Source organism: Corvus kubaryi, unplaced genomic scaffold (genome assembly GCF_017639235.1).
Source record: "Corvus kubaryi isolate FWS band 111438036 unplaced genomic scaffold, C.kubaryi_AGA036_p1.0 137, whole genome shotgun sequence".
In the NCBI taxonomy this organism is placed as follows: Eukaryota; Metazoa; Chordata; class Aves; order Passeriformes; family Corvidae; genus Corvus; species Corvus kubaryi.
This window is the reverse complement of record NW_024580671.1, coordinates 2,601,335-2,625,403: the sequence shown is the minus strand read 5'-3', so window position 1 is coordinate 2,625,403 and position 24,069 is coordinate 2,601,335. Positions and strand designations below refer to the sequence as shown.

Genomic DNA, 24,069 nt, shown 5'->3' with positions numbered 1-24,069 from the left:
AAAACGGGCCTGGAACTCCCTCCTGTGTTGGGATTAGGTCTTGGGGGACCTGGGGTGGAGTTAGACTGCTTGGTTATTTTCATATTCATTAGAAATGGGAGGTTGCACAAGAAGTCCTGCTGAGCTTCAAGATATAAGAGCAACTTCGGGTTCCCCTTTCAAGACAAGACAAATCAAAGGCTCAGAGGCAAAACAGCTCCCTAAGCACTGAACGCCTCTTCCTCCCTCCTTCCTTCCCTCCCATCCACTCACTCTCCCTCCCTTGCTCACAGTCCAGCCTCTGTCTAGGGAAGAGGCTCTCAAGCAGCCTTAGATGATTATGGATTTTCTGAGCGAGAAGTTTGCCCTGAAGAGCCAGCCGAGCAAGAACAGTGACTTTTACATGGGAGCAGGAGGCAGTTTGGAGCACGTTATGGAAACTTTGGACAATGAGTCCTTTTATAGCAAAACGTCAGGCAGCAAATGCGTACAGGCCTTCAACCCTCTGCAAAGAGCTGAGCATCATGTGAGGCTGGAGAGGACATCACCCTGCCAGGACAACAACGGTGAGTCGTCATCCCAGGGTTATTCTTCCTCCTGGAGATACACGGGCGAGGGCAGGGATTCTCCCGCCCAGGGAGACCAAAGGCAGCTGTGCAGCCTTCGGCTGTGGGCATGCGAGGGGCTGTCAGGTCGTAGTAAAATAACAATAACTGTAACAATATTACTGTTATAATACTACCATCACTACTATTAAAAAAAAAAAAAAAAACTCCGGGAGAAGGCAACCGCCTACTTTGAGGAGCTCTTTTCCTCTCAGTGCAACCCTTCGGCTACTGCCTTCCACACCGGCCCCGGCCCGGGTCCAGCGGCTGGCCGAGGAGCACAGCGCCGGGCACGCCGGCACAGCCCGCCCGGGGAGCCGGCGGGTCCCGGCGGGAGCTGCAGGGCACGGCCGCCCCCCGGCACCTCTCGGCGCCCCCCGGCCGCCCCCCGGCACTCCCTTGGCCGCCCCTGGTCGGCTCCGGCCTCTCCCCGGCCACCCTCGCTCCCGCTACGAGCCGCGGCGTTTTCACCCAGCAAACTCCCGGGAGAAAGCATCCCCGGGTGTCGGTGTCGGAGGAACCCCGGACACGGCCGGCTCTCCGGTGCCGATCCAGGAACGGAAGGTCGCTTGGTCATTTTCGGTTCCTTCAGATATCGTCCTGCGACGGTAGCGGGGTTCTCTCGGCCGTGTTACCAAATGATGCGTAAAGATGATTCTTCCGAAAACCACGTCGGTCATCCAAAGATAGTGTTAAACCTTCTATCAAGTATTAAAATTTTCTAGCCTACCGGCAAGGAGAATATGGAATATTTTCTTTTAAAAACATTTTAAATTTTCCTCATTATTGCAACATGATGAAAATCCCTGTAGAAAAAAAAAAAATAAAAATAATTTCCTAGAAGAATTGGAAAACACAGTTAAGATCATATGCAATAAGAAGACTAACAGTACCATACTTTTTTGACTTCATATAGTCATTGAATTATATATATATTTCTGAGAAAAATTTTTTATTTTCTCAAAAATAAAAAACTATGAAAAAAATTGTAAGATAAATTGATAGATTTCTTCAAGTGTAATTAAAAAAAAATAACCTATAGAAAATTGATTTATACATTGGAGTCTTTCCTAATTAACTAATTTAATGTGTGCCTTGAGGGCTTTGGGGCATTTCCTATCTATGTATGTGTTGATGGTATCTAAAAATTGTGTTTCATTACAATCAGCTCAAATTGAAAGAAATTACTGAGAATGTGAGAAAATCTCAAAGCAAGCTTCTTATGTTATGTGGCATCTTTGTAAATTTTAATTTCTATAGAGTTTGAATATTTTTTTACCTTTTTCTTAGAAAAGAAAAAAAGTTTTTTTGAATTCCATAACTTATCTCATTACTTTTCCAGTGATGTGTGATAAGTAAAAAATACTGAAAAGTAAGAAATGTTTTCATTTCCTATTAAGAAGCTACTGCAGAACATTTCTTATCTCTACAACTAAAGACAAATAGTTCCTGCAATCCTTATACAAAGTATATGAAACGATCTCTTTTAATAAGTTAACATTTTGCAGAAATGCCTTGTATTTTGTAACCATAACAAACCTAATTGGAAACAATTCCACCTCACAAATCCAAAAGAAGGTATATGGAATTTATTGAGTTTTTAAAGTGAATTCAATTTTTGATTTCATTTGCTTATTGATTTGTCAGTTTACAGCTATTTAGTTTACTTCTTTGTTAGTTTGTATTTTCATAGAAATAGAAGTTTTTGCATTTGCTTTCAAGTTTAAAGGCACATTTGTCAATAGCTTTATGCCTCTTCTATGAAAATCTGTTTTGGGCTACGATTCCTTATCTGTATAACTCTAGCTGATGCTGATTTCATGGATTGTTAACTACTTTAGTGGCAGTAGTGGCAGAGTGAAAATATCCAAGTCTCTTGCACAGTCTCCTTACTCTGTAAGTTTTCAGATGATATTTTCAGATATAATTCTCATTTAGAATTCAGTGTGATTTAGCACTTTTATTCTATCAGTAGTTAATATTACAGATTCCTCTCCCATGATCTCATATAGAAACAACACAGCCAAGACAGAATCTTGTTCCTTGTGAAACTGTTTTATATGAACTCCTGAATCTAAACACCTCCCCTTCCCCCTTGATCATTTATTAACCAGCTGTTAACCCACCTTGTATGCAGTGAACTACGGGATTACTAAAGTGGAAGGTCAGCCTCTTCACACAGAGCTGAGCAGGTCCATGGACAATTGCAACAATCTCAGGATGTCTCCAGTGAAAGGGCTGCAGGAGAAGGGAGACCTGGATGAACTTGGTGATAAGTGTGACAGCAATGTCTCCAGCAGTAAGAAGAGGAGACACAGAACAACTTTCACCAGTTTGCAGCTGGAGGAACTGGAGAAAGTATTCCAGAAAACTCACTACCCTGATGTCTATGTAAGAGAACAGCTAGCTCTAAGAACAGAGCTCACTGAGGCCAGAGTCCAGGTAAGAACCAAACTTCAGCATTTCTACAACAAATTGTGAATTGTAGGAATGAGTAAATTATGCTCTTGAGGATTGTACAAAAGCCTGTAAAGCTAAAGTAAACAGCTCGTTTTGCTTCTTTTCTTTATGGATATGAGCTGTTATGCTGCAGTGCTAAAATGTTATTTTTTAAAATAGCTTGTGTTGCAGTTCTGAACAGTTGTTTAAGGGATGAGAAAACAACATCATTAGAAAAGCTTTCTTGATCTCATGTAGAATTCCAGGCAATGAAAACATAAAGTGTTACATGCAAAGATCCCACTAAAGACTCGTTGCATGTAGTTCAGACTGATGACAATGCAGAACTCAGATACAGAGGATTGTGTGTGTGTTATGGCATGAAAAGTACGGTCTAAAAAGTAACCAAATTCCTTGTTTCTATCCAAAGAGTGTGCAGTGAAACTGCACATACATAAATGTGCATAAATATCTATATATCTATATATCTATATGCCCATACTTATTTAGATCTCTGTGTGTGTTTGTGCCTGTATAAAAAGAAGGACAGAATCCTTCCACCTTTTCTCTGTGGAATGATCTCAGAAATCACAAAATTAGGAGGTACAATTGCTGGTTGTTAAACTTTCATAACTGATGAATAACGTTATTCTAGTTTTTGGAAACAAACATAGTGTTGACCACTTAGTACATTATTTGAGTATCGTAACTGCATACAAATATGATTCATTCAGTATGTGCTCGTATAGTAATCTCAATAGTATTTATGGCTTTTGGTGTGCAGTGGTGAGAAAAAAAGCTAAATATCCAGGAAATGCAACCTTTCCCTTGTTTAGAGGTCTTCTGTTAGAAAAGGGTGTGAGCCACATTTTGCAAGTTTATCTTAATTTTAGGTATCTTCACTGTTCTGGTAATAATCATTATTTCAATTTAGAGAATTGCAGTCCTGTTGATTCTTATAGACTGGGATTAATTTTTTAAATTTAGTGACTTGAATATGATAACAACTTCACAACTTGTAATTAAACACATGCTCACACATGCATATAGAGAAATAGGCATCAGTGCACATGCATACAAACTGAAATTAAATAAGAAACACTTTCAGAAACAAAGTCAGCTAATTAGTTTTATAAAGAAGTGTTCTTTTCATGTCTATTCAACCAGACATCATATTCACTGTTGTCATCAGAAAATAGAGTCCAAGGCTGTGTGTTCAGTTACATCGATGCGATATCAGCAATGCCGATGGAATTTGTTTCAGTGGCTTTTAACTCTTCAGGCTCTGCACAATCCCTCTCCTGAATTTGGTACAGCTTTCCAAGTATGACTTCCATTCATTGGGTTTTAGTCTTGAAGAAAAGAAGGTAGCATAACGTTAAAACACTGTTCTAACAAATGCGTAATTCTGGAATACAGAGAAGTACTTCAAGAACAAATTAATAGTGAGAACAGGGAGGGGAAAATTGAACTAAAGTGTGTCAACTGACTTCTTATCACATTTATTTTCCTAAGATTTAGAAGCTTCATATGGTAAGAGTATTAAAAAGAAGACAGTAAGTGAAGAATATATAAGTTTATATCAGGCTTTCACAGAGTATCTACTTCTAGTTTATTTAGACATGTTCTTCCCTTTCTTAAAAGATAACCAATCTTTGCATTTCTCGTATGCTAAATATGAAAGGACATGTTGATCATTTCTGTCCAGAGTAGCGAGAGTATTCCATCACAAGATGAAGCAATTTGCAAGGCCTTACGTCATTAAAGGCAAGCATCTGGCAATTCAAGGATAACAAGCAGCAGATTTCTACATTGCTTTGTGGAGGCAAATGGTTACTTTATCTCTGCCAAGAGTAAGTTTCTAGTAAAATGGTGTAAACAGAAACATTTTGGGGGATTGTCAAAGGAAAAAATATGTGCTTTTTCTCATTTAGTTCTATGAATTCAAGCAAATTGTTTGATTTAGTGTAGCAGAGTGATCAGCTGGATACCTTACCCACAGTTCCCTTCACCACCATTTCATCAACATCCAATTTAATATTTGTCCTGCACACATGCAGAGAGAGCCAACCTGAACCTAATTTATCTGAGTTGTTCTCTTTCCTGCTGCATGCCAGTCCAGTAATTGGTACCCATTTTAAGGAGATTGTCAAGGTCTTTTTTCAAGGAAAGAGCTTCATGACTAAATTTCCTTATCGTGTCCTTGATGCCTCCTGTGGAGATAGGAGATTTTTTTTTTTGCCATCCCTTTTCTTTTTGCTGAACCTCAGGCATCATAAATAACACAAATTTACCACCAAGGTCCCTAACAATATACACTCAGGAGTTATATGCATGAGCCTTGCTTTGATTGCTGAATACATTTTAAAATATTGCACATACTAAATCTGCAACAAGTGCTTGGGAATCAAAATGAGCAAAATTATTTCCTGGTTGCTTATGCAGTATCAAAAGACAGTTGTGTTCTCCAAAGATTAATGCAAGAATGGAATTTTAAACCAAACAGTGTTATTTTAAATGTCCCACAATATGGAATCAGAAAATATCCCTCAAAATATAGGAAGTGTCTATACAAAAAAAGCACTATTCATTTATTTATATATCAAAATGAATTAATGATCAATTTAGCAGGAAGACTAACCAATGCCATGGTTTCCCTTAAAAAAAAAGGTTCTGTTAGTAGTGTGACTTCTTAGAAAAGTCTCAGTGAGCTTGCTTACATCAGAACAATAAAGATAAGTCAGATATTACTCTTATACAGTGTTACTTTTCTTAGCAATCACCTTAATTAATCAGGATAATTCTTAACCAGTCCAAAATAAACTGTCTGAAAGAAAAAAATTATTAAGACCATGGGACAATTACAGTTATCAGTAACAGAAAGAAATGGCCATATAATAGGTTTTTTATATAATTCTTGACACTCAAAATATTACAGAACAGTCCAGGGGGTATGAAGAAATTTAAGCATAAAATCTAAATTACTTCATAAAGTTCCATTATTTTGTTTTCCATTATAAGAAGCAGATATCACCTAACAACAATGTGAAAAAAACCCCACAATAGTTCCAAAAACTCTGTGACATGATGACTTTTTATTATCTTCCTGGCCTTTTAGCCTTCCTTATAGGAACCTTTCCTGCTGCGTAGAGTACTGTCCTTGTGCCAGTTTTTCCTGCCTTTTATTACTGCACTTGATAAAGATTATGGACACCTCTAGGAGGCAGATTATGGGTAGTCCTAGGAAGTCAGTGGGAATGGGAATTTAAGAGAATGTTTCTTTACAACTTTACTTGCTGCAGACTGATATTTCTCAGGATGTTTTTTTGTTTATTTGTTTTGTTTTGTCTGTTTTTTGAGATAATAGAAAGGAAGCAATATGTATTGTTAAAATAGCTAGCAATAACTTAAGCAGGTCAGACATTGACCATATTGAAACTGTAAGAAATTAATTTTCAGGTGGAGCATTTCTCTTTTGTAGATAAAGAGAAATTTTCAATGCCACTGTCCAAAATCTCTTGGGTTTTTTTCCCTAAAACTCTTTGCACAGTATATAATTTAGTTTACCCTGATGACTGTTTCCTTGTATACTACAGGTTTGGTTCCAGAATCGAAGAGCAAAATGGAGGAAAAGAGAACGCTATGGTCAGATCCAGCAAGCTAAGAGCCACTTTGCTGCCACCTATGATATATCTGTTCTTCCAAGGACTGACAGCTACCCTCAGGTATGGTAAAGACCAAGCAGTACTTTGGGTCTACATTTGGCAGCTGTCTTAACAACTCTGGTTTTGTATGCTTTGCTAATATGAGTATAAACTATATGATCTCTAGACAGCTTCCTTCTGATGTGTTAAACATGCACCATTTCTTTATGGACCTCAAAAACCGTAATAAAGCCATGTAGAATCATAATTTAATGTATATTGCTGGGGGGAGAGAGGCAGAGGGAAAGAACAGCTCTCTCAGACAGTTGTAGTTAGTTTAATCTGTATTTTTTTTCCTGTTTCAGTTCCCTGTTAGTATGTAGTAAGGTATACGGCATAATAAGATTGTAATCTTCTGTCTCTGTTCTCCAGTCCTTTGGTTTACTGCTTTGCCTCACTCTCTGCTTTTGTCTGCTTGCTTGTTTTAGCACATTGAATACTTTTATTCTGAAGCCATTGTTTTTCATGTCTCTGGCTTCACATTGCTTTTACCATATAATTAATAAAAATAAAACACCATACAAAGCAAAAAATTTTGCATGGTTCCCTTCACTACTGGTGTTCTGGTGCTCTTCAGCTTCATTAAGTAGCGGGGTCTCTGTCAGCCTTAAGAATATACTCCTACTCTATGTGAGCTTGCTTTGGTCATGCTCTAAATTGGCTGAATGGAGAGGTCCTCAGCGTTGGGGAAGAGTGGCTGGAAATTGACCCAGCAGAGAAGGGCCTGTGGGTGCTGGTTGACAGCAGCACAACACGAGCCAGCAAGTGCCCAGGTGGCCAAGATGCCCAATGGCATCCTGGCCAGTATCAGCAATAGTGTGGCCAGCAGGACCAGGGCAGTGATTACACCCCTGTACTGGGCACTGGTGAGGCTGCACCTCAAATCCTGTATCCAGTTGTGGGCCCCTCACTACAAGAAAGACATTGAAGGGCTGAAGTGTGTTCAGAGAAGGCAAACGCAGCTGGGGAAAGATCTGGAGTACAAGTCCTACGAGGAGCAGCTGAGAGAGCTGGAGTTGTTTTGCCTGGAGAAAAGGAGGCTCAGGAGAGACCTTATCGCGGTCCTAAACTACCTGGAAGGAGACTGTAGCAAGATGGGCCTTGGTCTCTTCTCCCAGGGAGCAAGTGACAGGTCAGGAGGACATAACCTCAAGCTGAGCCAGGGGAGGTTCAGGTCAGACACCAGAAGAAATTTTTCACTGCAACAGTGGTTAAGCATTGGAGTGGTGGAGTCACCATCCCTGGAAGTGTTCAAGAAATGACTGTAAATGACAATTAGTGCTATGCTTTAGTTGGACCTAGTGATCTTGGAGGTCTTTTCCAACCTTAATGATTCTTAATGATTAGCTATGAACCAGGGGTCTTTGGTTCATGTGTCCTCTACTCAGCTTAATGTGCTTTACCTCTGAAGAGGTTGCATGTTACTAGGTTTGGTGCCTGGGACAGAGCTGGCTTGTGTTCCAGCAGCTCAGAACATGGACACAACCATCTCAGCTGTGGTGGCACTTGTAAGTCTGTCTAGTTTTATTTTATAATGTAACAGGTCAATAACCCAACTGCATTAGCAACCACTGCATGACAGACTCTGTGTTTAAGCAGGTGGACACAACCTTAGGTAGTCCCAGGTAGATTCACAAGGACATAGATGCACATTCACTCACAGATCTCACTCAAGGTGTTCAGTTCTCTTTTGAAAATCTTTCTGACTTACTTATAGCATAACAACAAATGATACAAGGAACAGTGCAGAAACTTTGGGATTTCTAGACTAATTTCCAGAAATTTTGTGTCTGCAAGGTCACCTTGTATTTTTAGTAGGATTCCATCTACAAATTTTCCCAACTGACCAAAGTTTCATTAGTATAAGATAATGGAATAATACAAGTAATTGGCAAGCACTTAAAATGATTGTCCTAAAATTAATGTTTTTCAAAAAATCCCATATTTTTAAATTATATGATAATATGATCTATAAAATTCTAAATGCAATAAAATATCTATTCTGTCCTTTCAGGTTGTTAAAAAGATTAATTCACTGCATTTCTGTTTACATTTTTGTCAAAAAAAATCTCCTAGACAGATGACACAACTAAGTTTCAGCCTGACAAATGTTTCCATCATTAATTAATAGATTCTTAAAAACAGAAGATTGAAATACAAATGCTGGTCCCATAATCTTAGATCAAGCATCTCTAAAATGTGTAGAAATACAAAATGTGTACCCATTCACAAACAGTAATACAATGTGCTCCCCTACAACCACAGACTAACAGACTGCAGGCAAACAGAGAGGCACAAGTGTGTAACTGAGTCTGGTCGCCCGCACGAGAAAGCTGCGTTGTACTGTTCTGTACTTCAAGAACAGGAACAAGGAGCTAAATGAAGGTGTGAGTGCACTTTACATTGGCTATTTCAGCTGAGTGCTTGCATGTATAACTTGGCTACATGATAAAAACAAGTTAGCCCACTCCTTAGAGAAGAAGTTGGCTACTTTTCTGTACACTGGAATATGAGTGGGTATCCATGTAATTAGCACAGGACATTTAATAAAAATTCATGTTTTTGCTAACCTGGGGGTAATTCTTCATAGTTTTCACATTCTTAAATCCTCACCTTCAGTAAAACCACATCCCTATCATGTATATAACACTTCCAGTGGGAATGCCTGAGACAATGAAAATCTGTTTTAAAAACACAATGACCACTAACATCATTCAAATCTTTTGAACTAGATATCCTTTTCTAAGTGCCTCACTTATGGAAAATAAATATACAGTGCCTGACTTGATATAAATTTATCAATCTACCCCACAATTCAGCAGAAAAGGTATTTAAAATTGTTATCTGCATGTTTTGTTCTAATGTTATAAATTGATTTCCCAAACAATTCCATTATTTCTCTGTAGATAATGTAAGAAAAGGAAACAAATATCCTTTTTTTTCTTTGCTCCTATTCCTGCACCACTACTTGTGTACAATCACTTCTCTCGTGACAAAGAAATAAGCAAATATTAGACAAGCTTTGCCATACTTTTATGTAAATAGTTTTTCTTGGGGATTGTGGAACACAGATCACTGAAGCTTATTTAAGAATCAACAAGGGGAAAAACAGACTCCCTGTTGCTGGAAAAAAAATAGGTTGAATATTGGAAAAGGATGAAATCAAGCCGAGATGTTTACAGCTGTATGGCAGAAAGAGCAGGAACAAATGTGAATTTCTGGTGTGCATTATAAGGATTTGCAGGCTGCAGATTTTCTGTTTTGAGTCCAGACACGGATATGTTGAGAAAACACATCTCGGTTGCTTTCCAGCAGAAGCATCAGTCTCTTGCAGCTAACAGAGGGTGATGTGGAGACTTCTGCTTAATCTCTTCACCAATTATCTTAATCAAATACAAATTAAGAACAAAATGCTGCTATGCATTGTGTGACTATGTAAACATGAAAATTTTTTCCTGTGAGAAAATTATTCTTTCAACTCATTTCAGACAGAAGGCTGGCTCTGAATCAGAGAAAGGTAGAGATTGCAAGTGACCTCGGGAGATGGTCTGGTCCAACACTTGTCTCTACAATCCAGTCTAATTTTGCTATTAAATTCCACATCTTCATCTTCACAATAATAACAGTTTAGGGTTTTTTTGGTAGATCATAGTTCTTTGCTCTGCTCTTTCAGTCTAACCTTAATTATTTTTATAGTGTATTGACTTTAGATGTTTCTTTTTTTCTTCAAAAAAATTGCTCACCTACCTGCCAAGAAGTTGAATATCTCCTAAACTGGCCAAATTCTGCACGCATATATTTTCCATTAATTACACTGTCACAAGCTGGATTACAAAGGAGTGCAGTTTGTACAATAGTCCAGCACAACTAAGTGTTACTTACATGTTTTTTTCAAGGCTTTAACAATATTATGCTGAAAATCAGATTTTTCTTGGAAAATGTTATGCACAGTGTTTTTCATTCATTTTAGTGAAAGATTTCCGTTTCATTAATTTCAGTATTTGAACTTCAAGCTTCTCTTGCAGATACAACACATTGTGGTCTAAGTCATCTTAAGTGCACTCAGAAAAACACATCCTATGCAGTTTAACTTATAGCAATATCCTACTGATGATGTGAAAGTGAAGATGGAGCATCTTAACATCAGTGGGGAAATGAATGCAGATTCACTTCATGGGGGAGTTTACTTCATTTCACCTGAGTGAATGTTAGTAAACAAGCCATACTTAATTTGGTCACCTAAATACAGTATCGAGTGTCATTAAAGATGTCTCAGGATATCTGAGACACTGTTGAAGTGTTGATGAACAGGATTTAAATGGACAGTCCATCCTTCATTGTAGGCAACCGTGGTCAGATAAGTATTAGACATTTGTGTTTAGGAAACTTAACCAAACGGACTTCTATGCCAGACATGGGTTCCCTTTAAAGCTGTCAAAAACCTGATCAATTAAATTTTTTATTCCTGAAACATAAGGTGTAAAACAGGTATGATGATCTCTAAAAGTTTTTTTAATCTCATATGTGGTTCAGCTGCAGTCATCTGTAGTTATCTTACATGGATCTATAAATGATATGTTGAAAGAGGAACAATAAAAAGCCTCTTTAGCTTTGTTCTTCTCTTACCTTATTGGTCTTTATTTGACTCCTTCTGCCACCCTATGTTAGTAGGAAGGCTACTGTTACAAAGGGCACTCGATCTCATCAGATTCAATGCTTACCTAGGAGAAGTAGCAAGAAAACCTGAGACAAAATTTCATATAACCCCTCCTTATTTCTGCGCACAAGAGACTATACTATTACCACACAGACTTGCAGCTTTCCCTGTATGAATCAAGTTTATAAAGATGTTATCTTTATAAATAAGTGCATCAGTATGTAAATAAACATTAAATTGTATCACTGAAAAGCAGATAAAAAAGGGCAACATTTTTCTCCCACCTAGGCTCATTCCTTACTTTGCATCTTTCCTCATTTTGCATATTTCCTCCTTCTTACTTGTTCTTTGAATCATGTTCATTTATTGTAATTTTTCTTCTAAGTTCTTTTAAAAGGATTCATTTTGTCACACCATTCTACTTTCCCTCTTAGTATCACATGTAAAATGTTTGGGTTTTTTAAAATTTTGTTGAAACTGCAGGCAAGAGTGGGATAGGATAGAATTTAATTTTTTTGTTTTAGTTAAAAAAACCCAGTCTAGTGCAGGTGGGAATCTTAAGACGACAAAAGCTTTTCGAAAGTATGGGAACAGGAGTGATATAGAAGGTATAGAAAGAAAGGAAAATGTTGAAATCTCAGAAATAGAAGGAAGATGCTGAAGTTTGCATTCCATCCACCAGAATGATAAATTAAATTAATATGTTGAACAGCATGGCATCACATGATGTGTTGGCAAAGAGTGTAGAAGTAGTATCAGCATACATGTGTTAAGTACTAAGTCCTTGGATCATCATTATAGTTTGCTCTAGCTTTAGTACATATGGCTAATCCTCATTAGCAATAATCAAAGTTACATGCTCCAATTAAAGGTTCATATGGAATATATTAGACACCACATGTTATATGACTGAAAATTTCTTTTAACTGTAGTAGACATAAAAATGACAGTTAATCACAATAGTTCATTAAGGCTATGGGTACACTGATTAAGCAGGAATAGATGTGGCAGACATATCTGAGCTAGCTTCAAAGGAGTTTTATCACACACTCATGCTGTCTAGCTGTGACAGCATGGAGCTCAGGCTGAGCCACCACCTGGATGGTGTGTGTCTTGCTGCATGTGTGCTCACTTGCCTTGCTGTGCCTGATCTTCCAACAAGAGTGACACTTCTAATCTTTCTGGGTGGTGTCTGTTCTACACAAAGTAGCTTATGCACTGCACTTTTATTTTTTCTTGGTAATAAACCACCACTGTATGTGGTCCTTTTCACAGTCTCAACATTCAGTTTGTTCTATCTCTTTTTTTGTGAAACATATTTCTTTAAGTGTGTGAGTGACTTTACTGGGGCTTAATTATAAGGCAAATTAATTTTTTTTTCTGAGATACACAAATTTTTGAATAGTATTTTTCAAAGTATGAAATTTTGCCTTTAACTGTATCATAGAGTTGAAATATAACTAACCCTTATTGTAACTGGCTCCAAGATTGCAGTAGGAAGAATTTACAGTTTACAAAACACCCCATACAAGAATGAAAGCTTGATGACTTTTCAAATCCTCATTATTTTGAAGCTTAGCAAACTTTAGTGTGAAATCTAATGATCAGATTTTTATTTTGTTCACTATCTGTAAGCCCAAATGTGGACTGAAGGGGTCTATCACATATTTTTGAGCATATTTTAAGCATCTCACTACCAGGGGCCAGGTAGCATTTTATTTATATCTAAAAATTGTGTACTGCATCTCTCTCATATGTACCTGAGCCCAATACAGTACAGGTGATCTTCACATGTGCAGTTGGTCCAACAGCTCCTACAAAATGTTCACAAATTACACTGAGAAGCGTTCTGTCTAGATATAAATGTAAAAATGCAATGAGAGTGGTGAAGCTTTGGGACAAGTTGCCCATAGAAATTAAAGAACCCCTGTAGCTGGAGTGACTCAAAACATCGCCGAATGGGGCTTGAGTAACCTTATCTAAATTTAAGAGTAGCTGTGAGCAAGGGTTTGGAAAAATAATCCCAGAGGCTCTTTTCAGTTTAAATTATTCTGAGAATCTACAAACTTGGGAAAAACAGGCAAATTTCTACCTGTATTTTGGATGTTCTAAACAGGCATCCAGAAAAAAAAAAGCAGAAAGTGACAAACCAAACTAATCATAGTGATGGACTAGGAATGGCCAACAGATACGAGCTGTGAACTAGCAGTTTTGAGAAGTTTAACAGCTATTGCATTTAATCTGCCTGAAGCAGCTCCTTGTGCTTGCACAGATTTGATATTTTCTGGCAGTGCAAGGACTGTTGTTTCACACAAGGAGAGGAGTGACAAAAGTTTAGCAAATCAGTCTGACACTCACATGTTTTTTATAATTGCATAAATTCTTAACTGTTCAGTTAGTGCCACTCTTGTTTCCCATGCAGTGAATAAGAATACCCTGAAAACAGAGTAAATGTGTAGTTCCTAATTAATTACTTGAGTAATTATAATAGCATTCAACATATATAACATTTATTGCATAATATAATAATAAAATCTCTTAATAGCTAGAGATCTTAAAAGAGATTAGAATTTTGTTTCTCATGTGAAGCACTAAAACGCACTCAAATAGAAGTGCTCACACGTGTGTCTGCTGGAGACAGACTCTAGTCCGGACAGGCAGGTGACTGCAATGAGTCAAGAGATTTGGTGATGGGAGAACCAAAGCTAGGGAAGTGATAATAAAACTCCCAGAAAATTTTGACATTTGAGTTTGTGTGATTTCTCCAAGGCCTGCATAAAAAGGCTGAAGCTCAGGTTTAACAGAAAAAAGCAGTGACACCAAGCGGAATGAGCAATTACCTCAGCTCGTTTTCTTCTGCAGTGTCTAAGAGAAGGTCACGTGCTTAGGAAATTATATCGTAACCGTGTTAACAACCATAACTCTCCAGTTATGTTCTTGTCACAGCTATGAAATCCTATTTCTTTTTCTATCAGGAAGGGTGTGTGTGCATGTGTATAAAACATACAGTAGGTAAATATATTGAAGGGCTCTGGTAATTTCATGGTAACCACAAGAGCAAAGCTCAAGTTGTTTGTGATGTTAACAGAAACCAGAGATGTGCAGTATGTATAGCCTCATTCACAGTCTCTGAATTGCCTTTTATATAGTTCATGGATCACACAAGATTTTAAGAGGAAAAATATTTTCTTTAAATTCATGTACATAATGTCGCTTTTCCTTCTAACATACCAGAAGAAGGTCTGATAATTTTGACTTATTGTGAAACATTACTGTATTTATTTTTAATATAGGACTACCTTCTGCATCTAAATTTTGCTACAAGATATTTATGTTGTAAATCCTTGTAAAGAAATGAAAATTTAATAGCAAATGTGAAGTCACTCAACCAACAAAAATGAATAGAAAATTGATATGACTGAGACATTCTTTTGGAAAACATAACTACCTCATGAGAGAAGATGTAAAGTTTCCTAGAATCTTGTGGCATTCCTGAAGTTAAGTTTACTAATTTGTATTCCTTTCTCTAAGAAAGAAACCTAGGGCACACCTTTGAAAGTTTTAGGAATTAATAGCTTGTTCACATATTGCTTTAAAAAGACATTGGAATATTTTAGGATTTGAAGCTGAATTCTCTTCTCATTTACACCTGTGCAATCTCACTGAAGCTAAACTGAAAGGGATTTGTCTAGGGTAAAAATATCAGGAAAATTGGTGGTACTAAACTTAGTTTACTGCAAACTAAACTACTCAAAATATGGAAAGACAAAGTGATGTTGTGATTCCTCCAGACCACATAGGTTATTGGGCACTTTCAAACTGAGCCTCTGAACCTTTTGAAGACTTCCCACCATGACTGTTTTAAAGGCAAACTTGTGCATGTTTGCTCTTAATCAGATTTTTTTTGAAAATTATTCCCATAATTATATCTGCACCGCCTGGGTGACTGAAGCATTTGGCATAGAATTTCTTAGAAAGAAATTTCAGTAATTCAGATAAACAAGACTTTGTCACATGTGAGTTACCTTTGGAGACTATGAGCTCCTTCAGAAATAGCTCCTGTATTAGACACTGCACAGATTAACTGTTTCTCCCTGGGGAAATTTGTCTGATTATAAGTCAAAACTGGCTCAGGTAGATCAATTAAGGAGTAATAAGGCAGCTGGGAATCATGTCAAACTGTGGGGAGTCTCCCATGGGCTGATGTTTGAGTCCTCTAAAAACTGATTATGGGAGGAGGGAACTGGAAAGTTCTGAAGCTTTTTATAGATTTCCTCATGTAGACTTCAGGAGGCCCACAGGAACGAGGAAAAATCTTCCATATCCTTCCTCAGGCACCTTACTTACTCCACCGCTTCTCAGCCTGCCACCTAACATATGCAGGAGCAGAAGCCTGAGGTGTGCCCAGCTATGTGTGTACTTGTGTGTGTGGAAAGCCATGTCCACGAGTGTGTGTGGAACTGTGTGTGGAACTGCACATGTGCATGTCCGTGTAAACAAGCTGAGCAGACCCAGAGTTTGGGGAGATGTGTCATACCATTACTTTTCCCCAGGCTTTTGTAGGAAACCAAAATGGAGCATTTACCAAATCTATTTTTGCTGCTGTAATTCCCAAGGAGCCCAGATTAGTTTGTCAGCTCCTGATGACCTTGCTAATACAACTGTTTAAAATATTAACTTTTAAAATAAGACTATTTCATCCTTCCTATCTGCACTAGATCTCAGCTAGACGAGTTCAGTGAACCATAATTTATCGCTTTAGCTTGTTGGTGCTTTGGTGAGTATGTGCTGTTGCAAACTGATAGGAAAATGGGAGAAAACACAACTCATCAGCATTAGAAACATGTTTTCATTCTGTGTATGCCTATGTGTGCATCTGTCATACTTCATTACTTCCCCTGACCTCTACTTTGACAGAAAAAAATCACTCATCTAGAAAGATAACCTTTATATCTTAAGTCAAAATTCCTTTATCTATGGACTTGGAATGTGAATGTAAAATTAAGTTTGAAGTGGGAATTCACTTTTCAGTGCTAACCAAGGAGTAATTGAGTTAGTCTAACATATCACAGAGAACAAAGACACGTGGGCTCAATTGCAGTGCATCAGGGCAAGGATACACTGAACAGACAACAAATTTTTAGAAGGAGGACAAATTTAGCAAAGGAAAACAAATAGGAGAGGATATGGTTACTGGCGGACAAGATCCATACTGTGAATGGGGGCTAAAAATGTCTTCCCTGATGTTATTTGTACATTAAAAAAAAAAAAAAAAAAATCAGCATTCAGGAAAGATATATAGGTAAAAGTGGAGAAGGCATACAAAGCTGTATATTGTATAATGGTGTGTGCAAATGAGGAATGACTGAGGAAGCTTGAGTATGTCAGAAATTATACCATATACATGTAGTACTAATAGACAGAGAGTGGAGAGTTTGAAAAAAACAGAAGGGCAGCTGCTGAGTATGAAGTTTGATCAAATCAAAGTGAATACAGCAGGAATGAAAGACCATGCAGTCTGAGATAATAACAAGAGCTGACTTATGTTAAGTCTTGAAAATCTTCCTGTCTGTTCATCTAGTAACAAACAAGTGAAAAATACCTATCCATAAATAGCATCTATACATAGACGGTAGAAGGCCTGGGACTCAGAATGAAGCTTTAAGTGACTGCCAAGTATAGAAAGGATTATACATCAAAGCTTGAATACATGGTTACTCCAGACATCGCTGGTAACCACAAAGTTTGTGTCCTAGTCTGTCATACAACCTTTCCCAGGGATACATATTGCAGCCTGTTAAGGCTGAATGCTGAAACAGTGATGCCCTCAAAGTATAATTTCACATAAAAACACCATGAAAAGAAATTTTAGCTCAAATCTATCTTTGAAACAAATTTAAGAAAAAGCCTTGAATGTATTATCAGTAATTCCTGTGTTTTATGGTTTCATTTGTTTTAAAGTAATTATGCAAGGCTTCTCATTACTAAATTTTTCAAATACTTGTTGGGCTTTGTCGCTTGAGAAATCCGAATTGGTTTGTTTTGTTCACCCTCGTCTAGTCTTTCCTACCATGAAAGTAGGAATTCTAATGAGGAGAAGCATTTATGGTGAAAATATTTATGATCTTGTATGCTCTTTTGACACCTCTTCTCTGATGTCAGTTGTGTGTTTCCATTAATTTTATTGACTGGCTGGGCTGATGGCATCCTGAGGTTCAACACTAGACATCATATATGGAGCCACAGAGCAAATGGATGACAAAGTAAGGAGCATGAACCATCAGCCCTTGCTCTTAAGTGAACAATCTCATATTTTGACTCATGTGATCTCTTCATACTGTTTTCTAACATGATTGCAGGGAAATATGTTGCTTGTTTCAGAGGAGAACTAGTTATGTGTGAAGTAAAACAAACCAAGCATTGCAGAAAACAAAAGATGAACTATCTAAATTTAATTGTATTCATTTCATATGTTCCAGATTCAGAACAATCTGTGGGCAGGGAATGCGGCTAGCGGCTCTGTGGTTACCTCCTGCATGCTGCCACGAGATACGTCCTCCTGTATGACACCTTACTCCCATTCACCCCGGACAGATTCTGGCTACACGGGCTTCTCAAACCACCAGAATCAGTTCAGCCACATGCCCCTCAATAATTTTTTCACTGACTCATTGCTTTCTGGGGCAACCAATGGACATGCTTTTGAAACCAAACCAGAGTTTGAAAGGAGGTCCTCCAGCATTGCAGTTCTACGGATGAAAGCCAAAGAGCATGCTGCCAATATTTCTTGGGCCATGTAATATAGCAGTACGCTCTCTCAATTTGTTTTTTTTTTTAATAGCAAACTAAAACCATTTTTATTTCCCATATTTAAAGGGAACAACAATAAGCTGCTGTGTGTGGAATGCTAGAAATCACAATATACACGATGTCTGCTTAAAGAAATGCAATATAATATTTAACAATAAACCAAGAATAAACCAAATAGATTTACCATGCATCAAGCTCAACAAGCCCTCTTTGTTTTGATTTTTATATATGTTTTGTTGTACCAGTTGATGAAATATGATTATAGAACCTGAAAAAAAAAATAAAACTACTAAGCAAATATGTCTACTTCATGGTTTTTAGCAGTCCTGTATAAAAATTCTTGCTTTACAAATGAATACTTCATAAGGGAACAACTCTGTAAAGGATAATAAATTTATTATACTAAACCCATGATGTAAATCTCTAAGCACACCACGCAAAGAAGGAAATATGTGACCATTCATGTTGTAGGTAGAATTTGTAGACTGAGTTCTCTCAGCACTGGGCTGCTGCTCTAAGCCAGCTGTTTTACTAAATGCATGTTGAGCTTGTTGAATTTATACCAATGAACAACTAATGTAATATGAATAGAAGGTACTACTTCATCTTATGGACCTGACTGTATTTCTATTAAAGATAACAAGATTTTTTTTTGTCAAATATAACACTTTAATAGAGTATTCAAAGATGTGCACAGATTGTCAACTAGTATGTTTAAATTAAGTCTTAAATTACAGATAGGGTGTCATGAAGCTTAGGTGACTAAAAGACAGCATGGAACAGTACTCCTACACTTTTAACAGAATACAGATTAGGGAAAAACCCCAAACAACACAACAGTGAGGTCTGACTTCCAGTACAGTCCATCTTACTTGGTTTTGCTACTCTATGGTCAAACTGAAACAAAGAAAGCCCAACAAGGCTTGCCACTTTCAGTTAGTAACTGATCTTAAGACATTATTAGAGTACAGTTCATTTAGCTTTAGTTATATTTTGTTGATAATTTTCTTATATGCTTTCCAGAGTGTAAGACTAGTTTGCTACCTTTAAAGTGTACAGGAAAAATCTTTTTGAGTGCAAAGGCAGCAGGATTTGGCTCTCAGCTCCCAGCCTATCACAAAGGAATTAAAATGTCAGCAGACTTTCTGACATTTCTGGTGGAAAAAAAAATAGAGGAGAAGAAAAATACTTTACATCTGGAGAATTGCTATCTGCTTTGATTTACTTCTCCTCCCTTTCCCCTGTCACATTCCAAGCTCCTTCAGATGAGTGAAATGTTAGCCTCTTTGAAAGCAACAGTCAGTCTCTCAGGTTCATAAAGGCAAAGTAAATTAATTGAAATAAAGAAGGACTTGCATGGCTGTGACTAGAACAGGATACAACTCTCGGGGCACCCCCTGCTTGTTCTTGGTTTTCTCTCTGCCATTAGTTAGGAACGGAGGGTGCATGGGGGAAGAAGGGAAGATCCGGGAAGCAGTTTCATCACAGCAACTGCAGAACTACCAGTACTCACAAAAACAGACACACAGGAATCCCCAGATTTTCTCTGCTCCCACTCAGGGGGGCTAAACTTGAAATAAAAATAGGAGATGGATTCATTCTGTAGCCTTTCAAGGGAATAAATAAGCTTAACTTTGAAACCACCAGGATCAACTGAAAATGGGATTTTTACAGCAGATTCTTACACAGCGGAAAGGAAGGTTGTCCTATTTTCCACTAGTAATAAACTCAAATTTTAACACATACATATACTCCAATTTGTGGTTTTCTGATTCGATTCTCCTTCTAAAAATTAGCTTCAGCTTTGGTCTGAGGAGCTGGAAAAGAGTATTCTGGCTAGAAGTTATCTTTTCCATTTTTTATGGTCTGTTTAGACAGCAGTAAAACTAGACTGACAATTTAAAGCAAAAAAGAAGAGCATTTTATTGGTACAGGTAGAGACATTAGTTTTGTATAGACACTTTTGCCACATGCAGAAGGATGAAAGTGGTGGAAATGCAAGGTATATTTTAGTAATCTGTTTAAAGTTAAAAAAAATTATTTTTCCTTTTTGTTTTTGTTATATTTTATTCAGTTTCCACATAATAATTTTTTAAGGTGTAGTATTTAGAACATGCTAAAGTGATTTCCAGAATTTTTTTAGGGTGTCATTAGTGGACAAAGAAGGAAAAGTTTAGTTGACTATCTCCAATCCATTTTTGTTGTTGCCTCTTTCAATTTACTTATTTATTTTCATAGCAGAATTTGCTACTGTTTTCTTCTGAAATCCCCCCAAAATAATTTGAAGATTTTTTATGTCAGGAGTAAAATGCAACAATTTCTAGGAATTTATTGCAGTTGCAGATTACTTGGGGAGAATAAATATCCATTTTCAAAATATTACAACAATTTTAGATGCTTCCAAAATCAAAGGGGAAAATAAAAGAACATGTCATCTTCCTGCTGATTTAAGTGAAAGTGATGCAACTCTAATTAATTCTTCATCCTCAAATCTAGCAACAGAAATTTTTTGTTACATGTTGCTAGCATAACTTTATACATGAAATAAATAGGTATTCAATCCTTCATTAAACCTGAGGTGTGATATGTTGCAGGCCTGCATTAAGCTTGTCATGCTCTTGCATCAGCCTCGTCTCAAAGAATGAATGATAGCCTGTTGGTTGCAGCGTTTCATTTAGCTAATGAAAAAGTATCTTCATGTTAGATGTCAAGTACTACAACAGGGTCACATTCTGCCAGTTTTATTTAGTAGTGCTTTACTCTGTGAGTAGCCGCATTGATGGGAGTGAGGCTACTCACATAGGGCAAATTGTGAATCACTTGTAAATGTTTATTCACAATGGCCCCATTCATGCATAAAAAAGCACAACATGAGTAATTGGTTCATAATCAGGCCCAGCTTAAGGTACTATTCAGCTCTGGTAAGGATGGCAGAATCTGGCCCACACTGGCTTAAGGCCAGACTCAGATTTTTAACCAAGATGAGTAGCTCCTTATTCCACAAATAGTGCAGAGAGACTCAACAGGGCTATTGGTAGTATACTCTTTTTTAATAAAATTCTAGGAAAGAGACGTTTCAATATATGCAAATAATTTAAGCAAGTTTCTATCAAAGGTAAATGATTTTATTTTCTACTGGATTATACTCCCATATTTGACAGAACTTGTGTTTTTGTGCTTTGATTTTATCACTTAATGATTTCTTCTCATGAGCAACTAATCTTTTTACTGCTTCTTGAACATGTGGAAAATGCACTAAAAACAAAAGGAGGTGATTTACATAGCCTTCCTGTCAAGTATGTTAACTAATGTTTGAGATATGTGATCATGATGCTATGCTGAGAAGCAAATTTATAGAACTTTTGGGCAAAGAGTCCCTATCCTGTTAAAAGAGAAAGTGAAATATTGTTCTAATTATTGATGCACTGTTTTTTCTCCTACAATTGATTCATCAACACTTTGAAATCTTAAGCCTGTATTTTAACAAATTTTTGAACAAATGTAAATTTACCTATGAAATGTAAATTTATTTATATTATGGTTTTTACAAACTCATAAGTGATGGACAACACTGCATTTAGCAGCTAAAGATACAGTCTTTTTACGACCAAGATGGTCAGAAAAGTTTGACAAAACTCATTTCTACCTAGAGGTTAACAGTATTACTTACCACAGGAACGTATCAATGAAAGCATCTTTTGTTGCTGAGAATAAGTTGAAATGAACTATATTTCTCACTTCACTTCTTTACTGTCATAACATTTTGTAGAGTGAAGTGTTGAAAAAATACAGTTCAGTATGTTAAAGGCATTTTATTTTGACTGTGAATTTTATGGTAAGGCCCTGAATTATAAAATTTAACAAATATAACCTATATTGTGCATTTAATAATGAGATAGTTTAGCATAATAGAAGTAAATTATCTCATCTGCAAATAATAAAATATTGCAGGGTTTTTTCAAAATGGCAAAGATTGTTTTATTGATAAATTTTTAAATATCAGTGCTATTTCGAAATCAGAGTTAAATCAGGCTGATCAGAGTTAGAACCCATTAAAGCTGCTTTTATTTCTTTCAAAACTTTTTCAGGGGAGGTTCTTCCTGTAAGAAGTATGTGTTCCCTGTAGTGGTTTAAACCCTACCAGCAGCCAAGCCTCACGCAGCTGCTCGCTCACTCCCACACCAGAGAGACTCGGGAGAGAATCAGAAGGGTGAAAGCTGGAAAACTGATGGATTTAGATGAAGACTGTTTAATAGGGAAAGCAAATGCCACGCACACAAGCAGAGCAAAACAAGGAGTTAATTCACTGCTTCCCATGGGCAGGCAGGTGTTCAGCCATTCCCAGGAGAGCAGGGCTTTATCACATGTAAGGGTGACTTTAGAAGACAAAGGCCATCACTCCAAATGTCCGCCTCTTCTTCCCCCAACTTTACATACTGAGCATGGTGCCAAATTCTATGGTATATCCCTTTTGTCAGGTGGGGTCACCTATCTGGGCTGTGTCTCCTCCCAGCCTCCCAGGCCTGCCCAAATTCCATGCCGATGTAGCAGTATGAAAAGCCTTAAAGGCCTTGGCTCTGTGTAGGCCCTGCTCAGCAGTAACAAAAACATCTCTGTATTATCAACTCTACTCAGCACAAATTCAAAGCACAGCCCCGTAGCAACAAATTGTGAAGAGAGTTAACTCTACCCCAGCCAAAAACCAGCTCATTCGCCCAGCACTTTCGTACCCAAATAACAAGTGGCTCACTCATTCCCAGAATGCATACTTCTTATTCATCTACAGTGATCTTTTTAGATTTGGCTGGCATTAGAATCATGAAGGAGTGTGCAGAATGATTGTTCTGGGGACAGAACAATCTTCTGGGAGGAGAGTCAAGAGTACAGTGCTGGAGTAAGGGGGAAACCTAAACCCACTGCAACCCTCCCTTCCCTCTATGCCTAAACAACTTGTCCTGAATGTCACCAGGACCTGGCAATGTAAGATTTATTCTATTGCTACCTTTCCAGTGTGCGTTTAAGGAGGGATATAAAGAATCAAGAGTAAGTCTTGAAGAGGTAGGGTTGGTAGGTGTTTGACTGTCATTGGCAATAAATACATACTGTGAAATTAAGAGTAGTTTTGTGGAGAAGCACCTCTAATCATGAATTTCAAGACTTTTTTTCTCTGTATTTTTGAGGCAACAGTAGGACAGAATATTAAAGCAAAAGCACAGTGACAGTTGAAACAGTGAGCTCACTAAATTCCTGAAGCACAACCACTCTCCCTTGCACCACAGGCTCATTAAAACTAATATGGCTGTGGCATGCAAATGAAGGAATATATCACAACTCTACCACATGAAATATATTTGAGATATTGTCCTGTTCTGACCAGTTGTTTTTACTCTATTGAAATAACAGCATAAAAATTACATCGTGCCTCATCAAATCTTTACAAAGTCCACACAAGATATATAATATAAGGAAAAAAAGCCAAAACCAAGTAGGTGAATCTTCATTATCATCACAAAGAATAGGGGTTTGTGAGCCCTTATACTTTTCTAGACCTCACACTCAACAGCTCAACTTCAGCTTGACTCATGCTGCCGAACTTCATAACAGTGATTATTCCCATAGGAACTAGACTAATAAATACATCAATGTATAGGAAATAATATTGGTTATAGTGATGTTAGCATGAAAAACATAATTTCAAAAAGTGTAGGTTATAGGATCAGGTCAAAATTCATAATTTCTGACTGGCTTATAGAGTGGAACTTGATGGTTTACAAGATGCTGTTACAGGAGTGCTTTTCCATGCTCTAGTTCTACCTATAGCAACCGTCCATAATGTAACAGCTGTCTGCTTCATCTCTCAGAAGCTGGGTTCTGC

The 24,069-nt window shown here is 37.4% G+C and overlaps 1 protein-coding gene across 1 annotated transcript; it reads left to right on the top strand.

Moving 5' to 3' along the window:
• On the top strand, positions 1-20,190 carry ALX1 (ALX homeobox 1). Its single transcript, XM_042017632.1, has 4 exons — positions 1-545; positions 2,722-3,026; positions 6,620-6,748; positions 17,864-20,190. The coding sequence occupies exons 1-4, from the start codon at positions 314-316 to the stop codon at positions 18,182-18,184; spliced, it is 987 nt and encodes a 328-aa protein (XP_041873566.1). The 5' UTR covers positions 1-313; the 3' UTR covers positions 18,185-20,190.
• The last annotated feature ends 3,879 nt before the right edge of the window (positions 20,191-24,069 follow it).

Bases quoted from the DNA above. Each gene is read 5' to 3' on its own strand.
- ALX1 (XM_042017632.1), top strand. From the start codon at position 314: ATGATTATGGATTTTCTGAGCGAGAAGTTTGCCCTGAAGAGCCAGCCG. The intron at 546-2,721 runs GTGAGTCGTCAT...CCTTGTATGCAG, and splicing joins ACCCTGCCAGGACAACAACG to TGAACTACGGGATTACTAAA. The intron at 3,027-6,619 runs GTAAGAACCAAA...TGTATACTACAG, and splicing joins TCACTGAGGCCAGAGTCCAG to GTTTGGTTCCAGAATCGAAG.